This window comes from Ascaphus truei, chromosome 14, assembly GCF_040206685.1.
Source record: "Ascaphus truei isolate aAscTru1 chromosome 14, aAscTru1.hap1, whole genome shotgun sequence".
NCBI lineage: Eukaryota > Metazoa > Chordata > Amphibia > Anura > Ascaphidae > Ascaphus > Ascaphus truei.
This window is the reverse complement of record NC_134496.1, coordinates 51,353,421-51,365,920: the sequence shown is the minus strand read 5'-3', so window position 1 is coordinate 51,365,920 and position 12,500 is coordinate 51,353,421. Positions and strand designations below refer to the sequence as shown.

General features: G+C 42.6%; 1 protein-coding gene across 1 annotated transcript in view; it reads right to left on the bottom strand.

Moving 5' to 3' along the window:
- Positions 1-12,500, bottom strand: part of DIS3L2 (DIS3 like 3'-5' exoribonuclease 2) — a 197,070-nt gene that overhangs the window by 99,619 nt on the left and 84,951 nt on the right. The window contains 3 exon segments of the mRNA XM_075570969.1: positions 8,365-8,598; positions 9,757-9,779; positions 9,782-9,863. Of these exon segments, the coding sequence (XP_075427084.1) occupies positions 8,365-8,598; positions 9,757-9,779; positions 9,782-9,863 (339 nt within the window).

The following is a 12,500-nucleotide window of genomic DNA, read 5'->3' as shown; positions in this document are numbered from 1 at the left end:
AGAGGCAGGAAGGCCGGACAACAGAAGGTTACAATATAGTGGAGTTGTTCTTCTTACTATTTAGATTGTAAGCTCTTCTGGGCAGGGACTCCTTTTCCCAATGTTACTTTGTCTGAAGCTCTTATTCCCATTGTGTGTTATACTAGTTTGCATGTATTACTGCTGTGACGCGCTATGTACATAAAGGGGCCTATGCAGAGAGCAGCGAATTTTAAAATTGGCGAGTTTATTAAAAAGTAGCTTTTTTGGAGAGTTTTATTCTCCATATGCAGAAATGTGCGAATTCTGCTATGTTTAACATGAATGCGTGTGGCGAGTTTAAATTGGCGAGATGCGCGCTTCAGAAATGTGTAAAAAAAAATTCGCGTCTTTTTTTTCCCTTTGCTATGGCCGCGAGCGGCAGCTTCTTGACAATTTTTTCTGGCGAGGCAAAAAGGAGACAATCGCGCCATTTTATTGGCGCGAACAGCCGCTAGATGCCGTTCGCGCCTCTCTGCATTAGGATATTTTTAAAACTGGCGAGATGGAGGTTCTCGCCAGCCGCGAGGCGAGTTTTAGAAATAGAAAAGAAAAATTGGCGCGTTTTTCGTAACTCGCCATTTTCTGCTGTTTTCTGCGCGATTTTCTCCAAAAAATGGCGAATTTTGAAATAGCGCTGCTCTCTGCATAGGCCCCAAAGGGTGCTATATAAAGATAAACAAAAATACAGTATAAGCAGAGTTGTGTATAGTTGCCTATACATTAGTGCTTACGTTGTGCGTGAGCTTTCAGAACAAAAGGTCTGAAGATCACGGATCATTAAAGCTGCTGTGTCGAGGGACCCTTTAAATGCATCACAACCTGAAAAAATAAATAATGGAAGGGTTTACCCGTCTATCAGGTCCAACTCACCTTTACAGAAAGACTTGGTGACATGGTGCCTGCTACAGCATGATAACTCTGACCGATAGAGATGGTTTATTGCCATTACTACTATATAATGTACTCCGCAGAACGGATCAATAATACCTCAGCAGCAACATGTAGCAGTCTGTTCCAGACAATGCCCAGGATGTTACCGCCTCCTACAGTCCTACTGTGCGTACACAACGGAAAAGCGTCATGTCCTTTCATGCTAATTGGGCGCTACGTGCAGACATCGGTCGCGCGCCAATGACGAGGTCAGAAGACAGGTGTTAAAGTGGCGGTCGGACAGGCCGATGTTTCATGTGGGAAACTTCATATAACTCCATAGACTAATCAAGTATTTTAAGTGGCCACATGTGTTTGGATTGCGAGCTCCAGGTCCCCTTCCTGTTTGGGATTTTTTGGACAGCTCAACAAATCCTTTCATGAACTTCCACAAGATTAAACCAGACGTTACCACGTATTCCCAACGCGGGGGAGATTCCAAAAAGGCAGAGAATGGGCAAAATGGAAACAAATGGCAGACCCTCGTTTTCATGCTGGGCCTACAGCGGGTATCAAAAATGAATATACATGTCTATGGAAGCAAACCAGTAAGTGCTGTACATTACAATAGAAGCCATAAAACCGTCATCATGGATTAGACCAGACTCTGCTACTCTATGCAGCAGTCTCAGAAGCCTTCAGATTCTCGGGAACCCTGCCAGACAGAGGGTGTTTGAGCAGGAGACAGCTAAGGGCTTCTTACACCGTTCAGTTACTGATCTGAAGCTCCCTGTACTTTGCTGCAAAAAACTCATGACCCCCGCTGGTTACAGAGATAGGCGTTAAACTCATGACCCCCGCTGGTTACAGAGATAGGCGTTAAACTCATGACCCCCGCTGGTTACAGAGATAGGCGTTAGTTTCTTGGCCAGGCAAGAAAACATGCCCGGTGGACAGAATATGGTCAGGCTACAGTACGTCCAGCGACCATCAGAAAGCTGTGAAACCGGGAGGCAACGCTAGAGCGGTCTTATTGGTGACCCAGCAACCATACTGTGTGTTCCGTTCGCGCGAGTCTATCACCGGCACAAACACTACATTTATCTCAGGAACCGGGGTATCCCGCGGAACAGCGTAAAATAACAAACAAGAAGAAGAAGTGGGGACTTCTGCTTTCAACACAGAGGAAATACTTAGGCAAGCTTCACCTGCGCTGGAAGACAGGAGACCGGGGATAGCAGCAGAGAGCCTGATGAGCCCTGGAGTGGATGCTAGGAGACAGATCGCTGCCTTGTACCGGCGGCGGCATGCTCTGTTACAACTCGCTTTGTTTGTTCTTGTAACTGGCTGTTCTCTTGTCTGGTGCCGCGCTTTCTGACATGCTGAGGAGATGAGGCTTGGCTTTTGTTTTTATGAACATTTGGTGTCATTTTGCTGGGGTTTTTTTATATTTTTTTTACATTTTTTTTAACAAGGCTTTTAAGATAAAATTAGTAAGGAGTGAAGTAATAGTTCAACAGCGGAGGACAGCTTCAGATTTAGAGGGAGGATGGACCCACAGGGAGGGATTAGAATTAGTGTTAATCCAACTCCAGCCATTCACAAGCCATGGTAACCCTTTCACTGCCAGAGCAGTGCTCAAAATGCCCCAACAACGCAATGAAGCCAATGTAGATCAGTTTCTATTTTATGGGGTTATTAGTTGTGATGACGAATGGTCCAACAGGAGCACATTATAGGGATAAACTAGTGGGCTATAGCCAGTGTTCGACAAACCTATACATTTGCTCGCCCCGGGCGAGTGGATTTAACCCCCGGGCGAGTAAATATTGGCACAAGCAGCACACGTTTGGTACTAGGTGGCGAGTAGATTTTTTTGTGTGACGAGTAGATTTTTTGGTGATTTGTCAACCACTGGCTATAGCTATAACATGGTAATCCATTAGAAGGTAATCCAACCTGGAAGAAGTCTACAGTTACCCTGCTCTACACCAAAGTGGCAATCGTTCTTATTCACCGTATGAGATACAGTAAGAGGGTGTGTTGTGTGCCAGATCCCAGTAAGGCAGAAAGACAAACCCAGAAAGCTCCAGAAATCCAGTTAGTTAGTCTCTTATAACACAGAGGGGTGATGGCATTTTCGCGGTTTATTCCACCTGCCATGCATGGAAACCTTTCACGCACGACCTCTTATTGCGCCTGTACAGGCCTAATCATACTACTTCGATTGAAACCTCTCTGGGACAGTGAATAATAACGATGCCCACAATATGTCTGGTGCCTTTATTCTCGTATTGTCGTTTCCTTCCATTTTAACTGTCCGTTATATTGTTGGGATTCTTTAAAAAGAATGATAAAATAATAAGGGTATTTAAAATGGCGTAGGCCTGTCCTAAGCGTTGCAGAATTAGCCTCAGGATTTAAGGACCTGCAGACTGGATCCTCTAGTAATAATGCATGCAAGTTTCAACTTACGTCCCAAAAAAGGTTCTAAAGACAACTTTGCATTGTGAATTTTAAGCATTCTTTAATTTTCTGTCCAACACAAAATTGTATTGAGCCTGGTGAGAAAGCGCGACATTAAAATGCCAGGGGTAAGAAATGACCGCAACGGAAATAACAAAAAGAGCAAATATTTCAATAAATCTAATCTTATAAATAAAGAAACGGCCGGCCCAACGCATTTCCTCTCCCTGCCGCGAGGATGCGAATTGCCACAAAGAAACTGATGATTGATCATCTGGCCATGGTGGCCACATTGTGGCCCCTTTAGCCTGTGAAAATGTTTATAATATGGCTAAATTATAATCCTACTGTTTAACCTTATCGTTTAAGCTCATGTTTAAATGTCAACTTTGCATATTGATTTCTGAGATAGAGATATATGTGTGTATATATATATCTCTATGTGTACACTTTAAACTATTTCATCAACAAAATCCCAAGACCATGCAGATTATGGGAATAGAGACCATTTCTCCTTGTGTTCTAGGAGGCGACCGATTTAAGACACTCTGTAGGCGGGAAACCTTTTGGATTCACCAATTGGGCACCCTTAATCCTGGGGGACTGAATGAGTGTTTAGACGTTAGTACTCTAGTCTGATCATTCCTTGGATGTCTCTTCCTGTTCTCTTCCTCTGCTTCTCATTCCATCCTTTGTCTGCATCTCCTCCTGAGAATCACCCCCCCCCCCTTCCCCCCCCCCCCTCCCCTATCCCACACCTCCACCCGTCTGGACAATGGATATATTTATGAAATTTTTATTTGCACATTTAGGTGGTCCAATTAAAAACAGGATCATTATAGGGTTGAATAGATGATAATAGGTAATATATTTTTAATATTAATTTTCACATACACTTTTATAATTATCGTACAGCACCTATATTATATCTAATATTCATTTAAATAGGCACTCACCTTATTATGGCCATTTAGGGCCTGGATAGTAAATTATGGGGAACGATACTTATACACTTCTGTCCCTATTACTTTAAAAACCAAAAAATTTAAAAATTTAAAAATTTTTAAAAAAAAATTAAAAATATATAATTAATTCTAACAAGCATTCACATAATAGTTCCCCGGGACCTGGCCTTGTTTGTGGCATACAGACTCCAGACTGATGGTCTTTTAAAATGATTAGTATATTCCTATCGGGATCATATGACTTATTGTCAATATTCAAGTCATTCACACACTCATTAGAGGCAAAAATTTGCACTTGATTATGTGTGATTGGGAATATATATATATTATTGCACTTTCTATTTTATGGTATATGATATCTTGTGATCCTTTGTTTTACAGTAACCATATGTAGTATTAGCCTATATGTAGGTCATCCCTCTCTATATATTAGGTGAAGTTAAGTATTATTTACTGATGCACCTTATGGAATATCATAATAGAATCCATACACACATTAATATATATTCATTTGAGAGGTTGTGATTTACATGTAGGCTGAATGTTTCCCTCTGGTTTTATCCCTTTAGGACTTTTGTCTTGATGAATTTGGCTTTGATGAACTATGTTATGCCAGTCTATGTGTAATATAAATCTAATATACATTTATGGGTTTTTTTTATATAATGATTTCTTTTATTAATGAGCTTGTATGTATATGTTTTGTATACTATGTGTCATCTATCCAAAATGCAATACGATGTAGACTGGTATTTAGAGTTAAATTTTGCTTTCTCCTTCGATCCTTTTAGGGTTAATTACCTGTATTTTATGTAAATATAAGTGTGCATATATATGTGTGTAGCAGCACGAAAAACGAATGCAGCTGAGTAGGGGAGGAGATTTTCTTTAATTACCACTCTGAGGTTGTATATATAATACCGGACCTCCCCTTCTTATGACATCCCTTTGAGAAAGTTAGCCGTGACTGACGAAACGCGTCAGGGAGCGTCGTGACGTCAGACGCAGAGACATTGGAGTCCACACCAAGCGCTGGAGCGTATTGATCCAGGCACGAGTGCTAGAGGCAGCATTACACGGGACCTCTTTCTTGGACATTTTCATAGCTTACCTGTTTTGTGAATCTGCTGGGACTGTGCTCCATTACCAACGGAGCCTGGGACGGCCCCTGAAGCCTGCAGTTTGACCGGATGGTGCTACCAGCCCTGGAACCTGCAGTGACGTTGCCCCTTACCAACGGAGCTTAGGAGTGCCCCAAGAGTCTCAGCTAAACCGGATGGTGGTGATTATGTATATCACATATGCTTGATTTTAATGCATTTTTTGTAAGTGCGTTTTTTACCCCCCTCTCTCCCCCTCCCCCCTTCATTAAAACTTTTATACGCTATGGGCGTGCGCTCTCTCCTCTTTTTTTCTTTTTAGATACCCTGTGGACATGGTTGGTCCATACTGAGAGCTGCCGGAGACCCTGCATACCAGCACCTATACTTTTCATTGGACTATTCGAGGACTGGTTTATCCTTTTTTGCTTTTTATATTATAATATTTTATTGTTCATGTTTTTGTGGGCCTGATATCATTATAGGTCCACATTATTATTATATGTGTATATATGTATTGCTTATGTAATTAAGACATTTACATCATATCGTTATAGCACATATATTTTATTATATATGTTCCTTAGAGGCGCAGCTTATCTCCCTGTTGTTTGAGATATATATATATATATATATATATATATATATATATATATATATAGGCACATGAGGGATTTGGAGGGGTGGGAGGACACATGGAAGCCAGATCATCGACCATTTATTCAGATATTTACTCACCACTAAAGGTTAAACCACATGGATTTCTCTCTGTGGACACAGTTCATGATCACTGATGCCAACTGACAAGGTGCAATCACTAATCACATACTTTTACACTATGACACATTGGCTTAATCAGTTTGGGGAAGAGATTAATTACTTGCCTATTTCCTTTGGCAACCAAGCCCATCCGTAATTAATTAATCGTGAACTCGCATCATTCGAGTACAGTACGCAAAGCAGCACTGGGCTGTTCGCTTCAGATCAGCTCCGTGACTTTCACGTGTTTTACTTAGCCGGGATGTGCCAAGTTTCGCTCTGATATCACTGGAACAGTTGGGAAGTTTCAGGGTACAAAGTTCTCGCCCCACATTTGTGCCTTATGCCTGCGTGGTGGAAAACAATTCCGAGTGACACACTTCAGAATAAACAGAACTTTCTTTTACCATCCCAGGACTGTTCAAATGTAATTTCTTCCAAAATAATAATTATATACATATCTATATATATATATATAGATATATATATATATATAAAAAAATATTTAACTAGAGATCAGAAGAAACCTGGAGTACACCGCTGAGAACATCCTACCAACAGAGAAAATCGAAGACTTTAGGTCCGAGCTATTGTCACTAATAAAATGAGGGTGGGGAGGAGGGGGGGAGGTAGAGTGGAGAATAGAAGAGAGCATGGGGGGGGGGGGGGAGAGAAGAGAGGGGGGTGACTGGCTGAAGGATGATCGAGATGTAAGGGCGTTTCTTCTTTACTCCCTGGAATCGGAGATATACCCATTGTATCACTAACATTGGTACAGTGATTAAAAAGATGCCAGACGTTGGAGGGGATAGGTCTGTTCTATTTCCAGCGACTTGTCCAAGGTCACAACCTTCCCATGTGTTTTAGTACTATAAATGAACGCAGCGCATACTGAGCACCCTAATTATAGCGTATTATACTGGTAATGTGCTACTGTAGAGTGGGCAGACAGATCACACTGTGGCACTTTTGCCAGGAGAATTCACTGGGCTGCATTGTTCTTTGTGATTAATTACCGCACATCACGCAGAACCTGCACACGGCCCTTTTCCTCTTTAGCTGCAGGCCTGCGCAGGGCGAGGAGCCAGCGGTTTGAGCAGTCCAGTTATAGTTCAGAAAAGCATCGGACAGTGTTGGTCCCACGCACATTGCCACAAAGGGACACGATTTCACAACTGTTGTTATCAGGGTGACAGTTTGTGCGCTTTTAAAAAGTACTGATTTATGACTCGGGTCTGAACACGGACGTTGGATCTGCTTCATTTGTGAACCATCCCTTACTAAAAACAGTAGGTTTCATATATTCTGCGGTTCACAGGTAAGCTTTGGGGCCAACATCTGTAGGACTGTCCCCAACACAGACATGACCCAAAAGGTATCACCTGGCAAAGTACTTTTTTGGGGACTTAATCTCTTACCCCTCCGCTGCAGAGAGGTCGGCAACAAAAGTATTACAACAAAGAGAAAGTGAAATAATGATGTGTTCCCCGAGCCAGACAGCGCGATTAGGTCATCCTGACGGAAGGGGGAAGTTCGCCGTGACAGGCAGCATGTGGCGACGTGCCGCTGGATGCTACACTGACGGGCATGTCACAGAGACGGTGGAGCCGTCATTACCTGAACACAAGCATGCAACAGTTACAGCAACATGCAATAAGGGGAAAGCACTTTGTAATGGTCGTTTTAGAATTAGGATGCAATCAAAAGCTTTTCCTATTCAGACCTGAAAGTCGGATTTCAAGGTTGCAGAGATTAGGGCTGATTTACAAAGCTATTTACTGGAAATTGCCAGCAGAAATCCTTTTAAGAGACCCAACAAATATTGCAACAATGTTTCTCCGAAACCGAAAAGTTCCGTTTTACAAGGAAAGTCCTTTTTATTTACCGCCAAGAACAGCGCGACAGGTCAGATAAGCAACATGTGCACAAGAGTACCGAGGTCCTTCCGGACCAGAGTCAACCTAAGCAGTAAAAGGTACCAGTCCAGGTATTGATCTGCCCTGCCGAGAAAGTGCTGTGCCCTAGAACTCAGTGCATTCCTGCCGCCCTGTGACCGAGCCGTGCTGGCATGAGTGTTACAGCCACAGTTTTACAATGCAGACCAACATTAAATGAAGGGAGACGAGGGCGGGCCAGGCACGGATAACAAGACAGATCGCACACGCTACGCAGCGAAGCCTCACCTGGTCCAGGCGCAGTGCACCCTCATCGAAGCGCTGTGTGCGCAGGTTCTGCGCGATGAGATGAAGATTCAGCACGGCCTGGTGAATCTCGTCGATGGGGTGCTGCGGGGATACGGGGGGCAGCTCGTGGGCACCAAACAGCTTGTGGGGCTCCTCGATCATGCTTTGCGCATGGTCGTAACTCAGCTTCACGCAGGAGCAGATGACGCTTCGACCAAACCACTCGTCCAGGATCTGCAGGAGGACGCGTTACCGTTAGTGTGTGGACTGTTCTACAGGCCCATATCCACTACACTGCGGGGTCCATAATACCCTTTATGGACCATTTCTGTGAACATGCCTATAAGAGTTGTATGAAATAGCATCGCTTAGTAAATATGGTCCAGAACCTTTATTATCCGATTAGTAAAAACACAAACTGAAAGAGGCGAATTAGGAGCGTAGAGCGCACAATAATACATTCATGTATCCTCCTTGGTGACCGCTTACCCAAAAGGATACATTCATTTTTATTTAGATCACAAGCTTTTTCTGTACCACACCATAGATTGCACCTACAGTGGTGTGAAAAAGAAAGTGCACCCTCTTTGAATTCTATGGTTTTACATATAAGGACATAATAACAATCATCTGTTCCTTAGCAGGTCTTAAAATTAGGTAAATACAACCTCAGATGAACAACAACACATGACATATTACACCGTGTCATGATTTATTTAACAAAAATAAAGCCAAAATGGAGAAGCCATGTGTGAAAGTAAAATAAGCGGTAATAAAACATATATACACTGTATATTTGCACAAACATCAATGTACTTCGTGTGTCTGGGCTATCAGAACATAAAATCCTTCATCTCAGAAAAGTGTGGGGCAAGACAAAGACTGGATGTAACCGACATTCTTCCTGGCCAAATTGTCCACATCACTAAAGGAGCAATGCTTTGTATTTTAGCCCTTTTATTTGTCCCCTGAGCCAGACACCAGTATGCTCAATTCTTGGGACGCTCCTCCGGTTCTCAAGACACTTACCTGTAAGTTGGCAGGTTTAAATCTCCCTCAGGGGAAACAGAAATGGCCGCCAAATCTCAAGGGGAAAGGAAGCTGCATCGGTTGTGCTTTCCTATTGGACGGCCATTTCTATTCCCTTTCAAAACCAGGAAGCAATACCAGGAACCTCACAAGTATTTCGGGAACCCGGGGGTCCCCTGAGTTGAAAATTGTGGGGTTCAGCCCTGGAGGACCAATCCTGAGGTTAGTTATGGAAGATTTCTCATTAATAACACTGTGCCAATGATGGGAGCAGAGAGACGATGGGAGCAGAGAGACGAGGGGAACGGCTCGCCTTGCCGCGGGGGAACGGCTCAGCTTGCCGCGGGTGGGGGAACGGCTCACCTTGCCTTGTGGAGTTATCTTCATATGACAGAAAAGGTCAACCGGTCAGTCATGGGATTCAGGCTGCACAGCTCCTCACACAGCAGCCTGGGCAGCATGGGAATCACCTGAAAGCACAGCACCATGTATGGGAGTCATACAATGAGCAGGAAACCACAGGAAGCGTCCCGACTCTGCAGGTGCGCTGCAGCCCACACCAGAACAGGGCTGAGGAGACCTGTCCTGTTGGAGGCAACACACACAAAACAGCTGAACATTTTCATGAATAGATAATAGATTTACTTCTAAAATATTTTATCAGGAAAAAAATACAATGATCAATACCTCTTATTTTCAAGTATGTCCTGGGTAATAAAGTACTTCATGCAACACGAATAACCTCTACACACCTAGAAAATTAGCATTCTTGCAAGGATACAACACGTACCACCGCCAACTTAGTATATACACAGTTCCAGATTGCAGCCCCCTTCAATGTTAAATTGTATAGAGGACCCAAGACTTGCTTTGCTCTGTTTATCAATATTCAGCTCACCCCCCTTATAACGCTGTGCGGGGGGTCAAAAGAATCACATTGCGCTATATGCGGATCGCGTTAGAAATAATGTACAATTGTATGCATTGTACAATAAAGTATTTAAGATACCAATAATCTTGTTGTAAAGTATTCATACATACAAAAATTGGGAGCCACGCTTGCATCGCGTTATAAGAGGATTTTCGTTGTAACGGATCGCGTTATACGGGGTTGAGCTGTATGTAACAATGTTGGACCATGTGCACTGTGCCTGGAGTAGTGATATACAATGCACAGACCGCAGGAGATCAGCCACAAGTCAATTACAAAAGGCTTCAGGGACCCCCAATAAAATCAGGGAGACCCCTTGTGCTTTAGATAGAACCACAGTTTGAGTACCTTTGGTCTGAAACTTCCTCCTCCCCTCCCCACCCCAATTATTATTGTGATTCTCTAAAAAGGTCTGCTCCCACATCTCTAATGCTCTCAAAACACCAATAGACATGGCCCCTCAGTGCAAGGCTCCTCACAATAAGGCAGGGGGGTTCAACTCCAGTCCTCAAGCCTCCCCCAACAGGTCAGGTTTTCAGGACATCCCGGGGGAAGGGGTCTTGAGGACTGCAGTTGAGAATCGCTTATTTAAGGTAATAAGCAACACTGCTCACTCTACTGTTATTGCCCCAAACATGACTTTCTCACAGGGTGCTGCAGCGAGACTGCTACTTGGGAGCAACCTGCAGTGTAAAGTAGTAAATTAAATGTCTGTATGGCCGCGGGGATGAGAAACAAGATAAGCCGCTTCCCTTATAAACACAAAGCATCCCCGGTCAGCATGTTCAACAATGGTGTGTGATGTGTGTGTACTTCTCTGCTACGTGAGCATTGGCAGGCTCCAGGCAGAGCCATGTCTGAGACCACACAGGGACATTACAAGGATATGAATACCCGGGAAAAGGGAACAGGTCTGCTCCATCCCAGGAACAGTTGATTAGTAATTATGCAACACGGCCTCTCTGATACTTCCTGTGTTAGAAATGACATCACAGATAGATCGACGCCTTCCGCAAAGCTATTTCACGTTTAGTCCATTTTATTTTATTATATATATATATAAATTGAGCCTGGTTTTACTCCCTTTAAACTCCTTTACTGCTGCCAGCTGTAATATTAAAGGTTTGCTATAAATGCCCCGATATATATTATGATAAAGGTTTGCTACAGTATAAATACCCTGATACATAATATTATAAGGGTTTCCTATAGTATAAATACCCCGATACATAATATTATAAAGGTTTCCTATAGTATAAATACCCTGATACATAATATTCTAAGGGTTTCTATACTATAAATAAACCTATACATAATATTATAAAGGTTTCCAATAGTATAATTACCCTGATACATAATATTATAAGGGTGTCCTATAGTATAAATACCCGATACATAATATTATACGGGTTTCCTATAGTATAAATACCCCGATACATAATATTATAAGGGTTTACTGTAGTATAAATACACCGATACATAATATTATAAGGGTGTCCTATAGTATAAATACCCCGATACATAATATTATACGGGTTTCCTATAGTATAAATACCCCGATACATAATATTATACGGGTTTCCTATAGTATAAATACACCGATACATAATATTATAAGGGTTTACTGTAGTATAAATGCCCAGATACATAATATTATAAGGGTTTCCTGTAGTATAAATACACCGATACATAATATTATAAGGGTTTACTGTAGTATAAATGCCCAGATATGTAATTGGCCGGCTACAGATATTGTGCTGTTTGCAATACGGACCAGGCGCACCCGGAAGGAAGAGTTTAATTATGAACTGGAAACGGTCAGGAAAAAGGTGAAGCTTGTATCAGATTGTGTTGCTTTACCTTTGATAAATACATTTGTGGGGGCTTGGGATCAAGTGCTGTGCAATGCGGTGCAGGAAGAAGCAGCACTGAAGTGGTTAATCAGCAATGTGCTGCAGTTTGTCAAATATCAGGTCATTAAATCCTACAAGGTGCAACTCATTCCAAGGTCAGATCAAGTGGCCAAAGGATAACAGATCCATGACCCATTAACCTGGTCACTGTAGACACCCACAATGCATTGCTGTGCAAGTCCATTATATTGAATTTGTGCAGAGAGAGAATGAGAGAGAGAGAGAATGAGAGAGAGAGAGAATGAGAGAGAGAGAGAATGAGA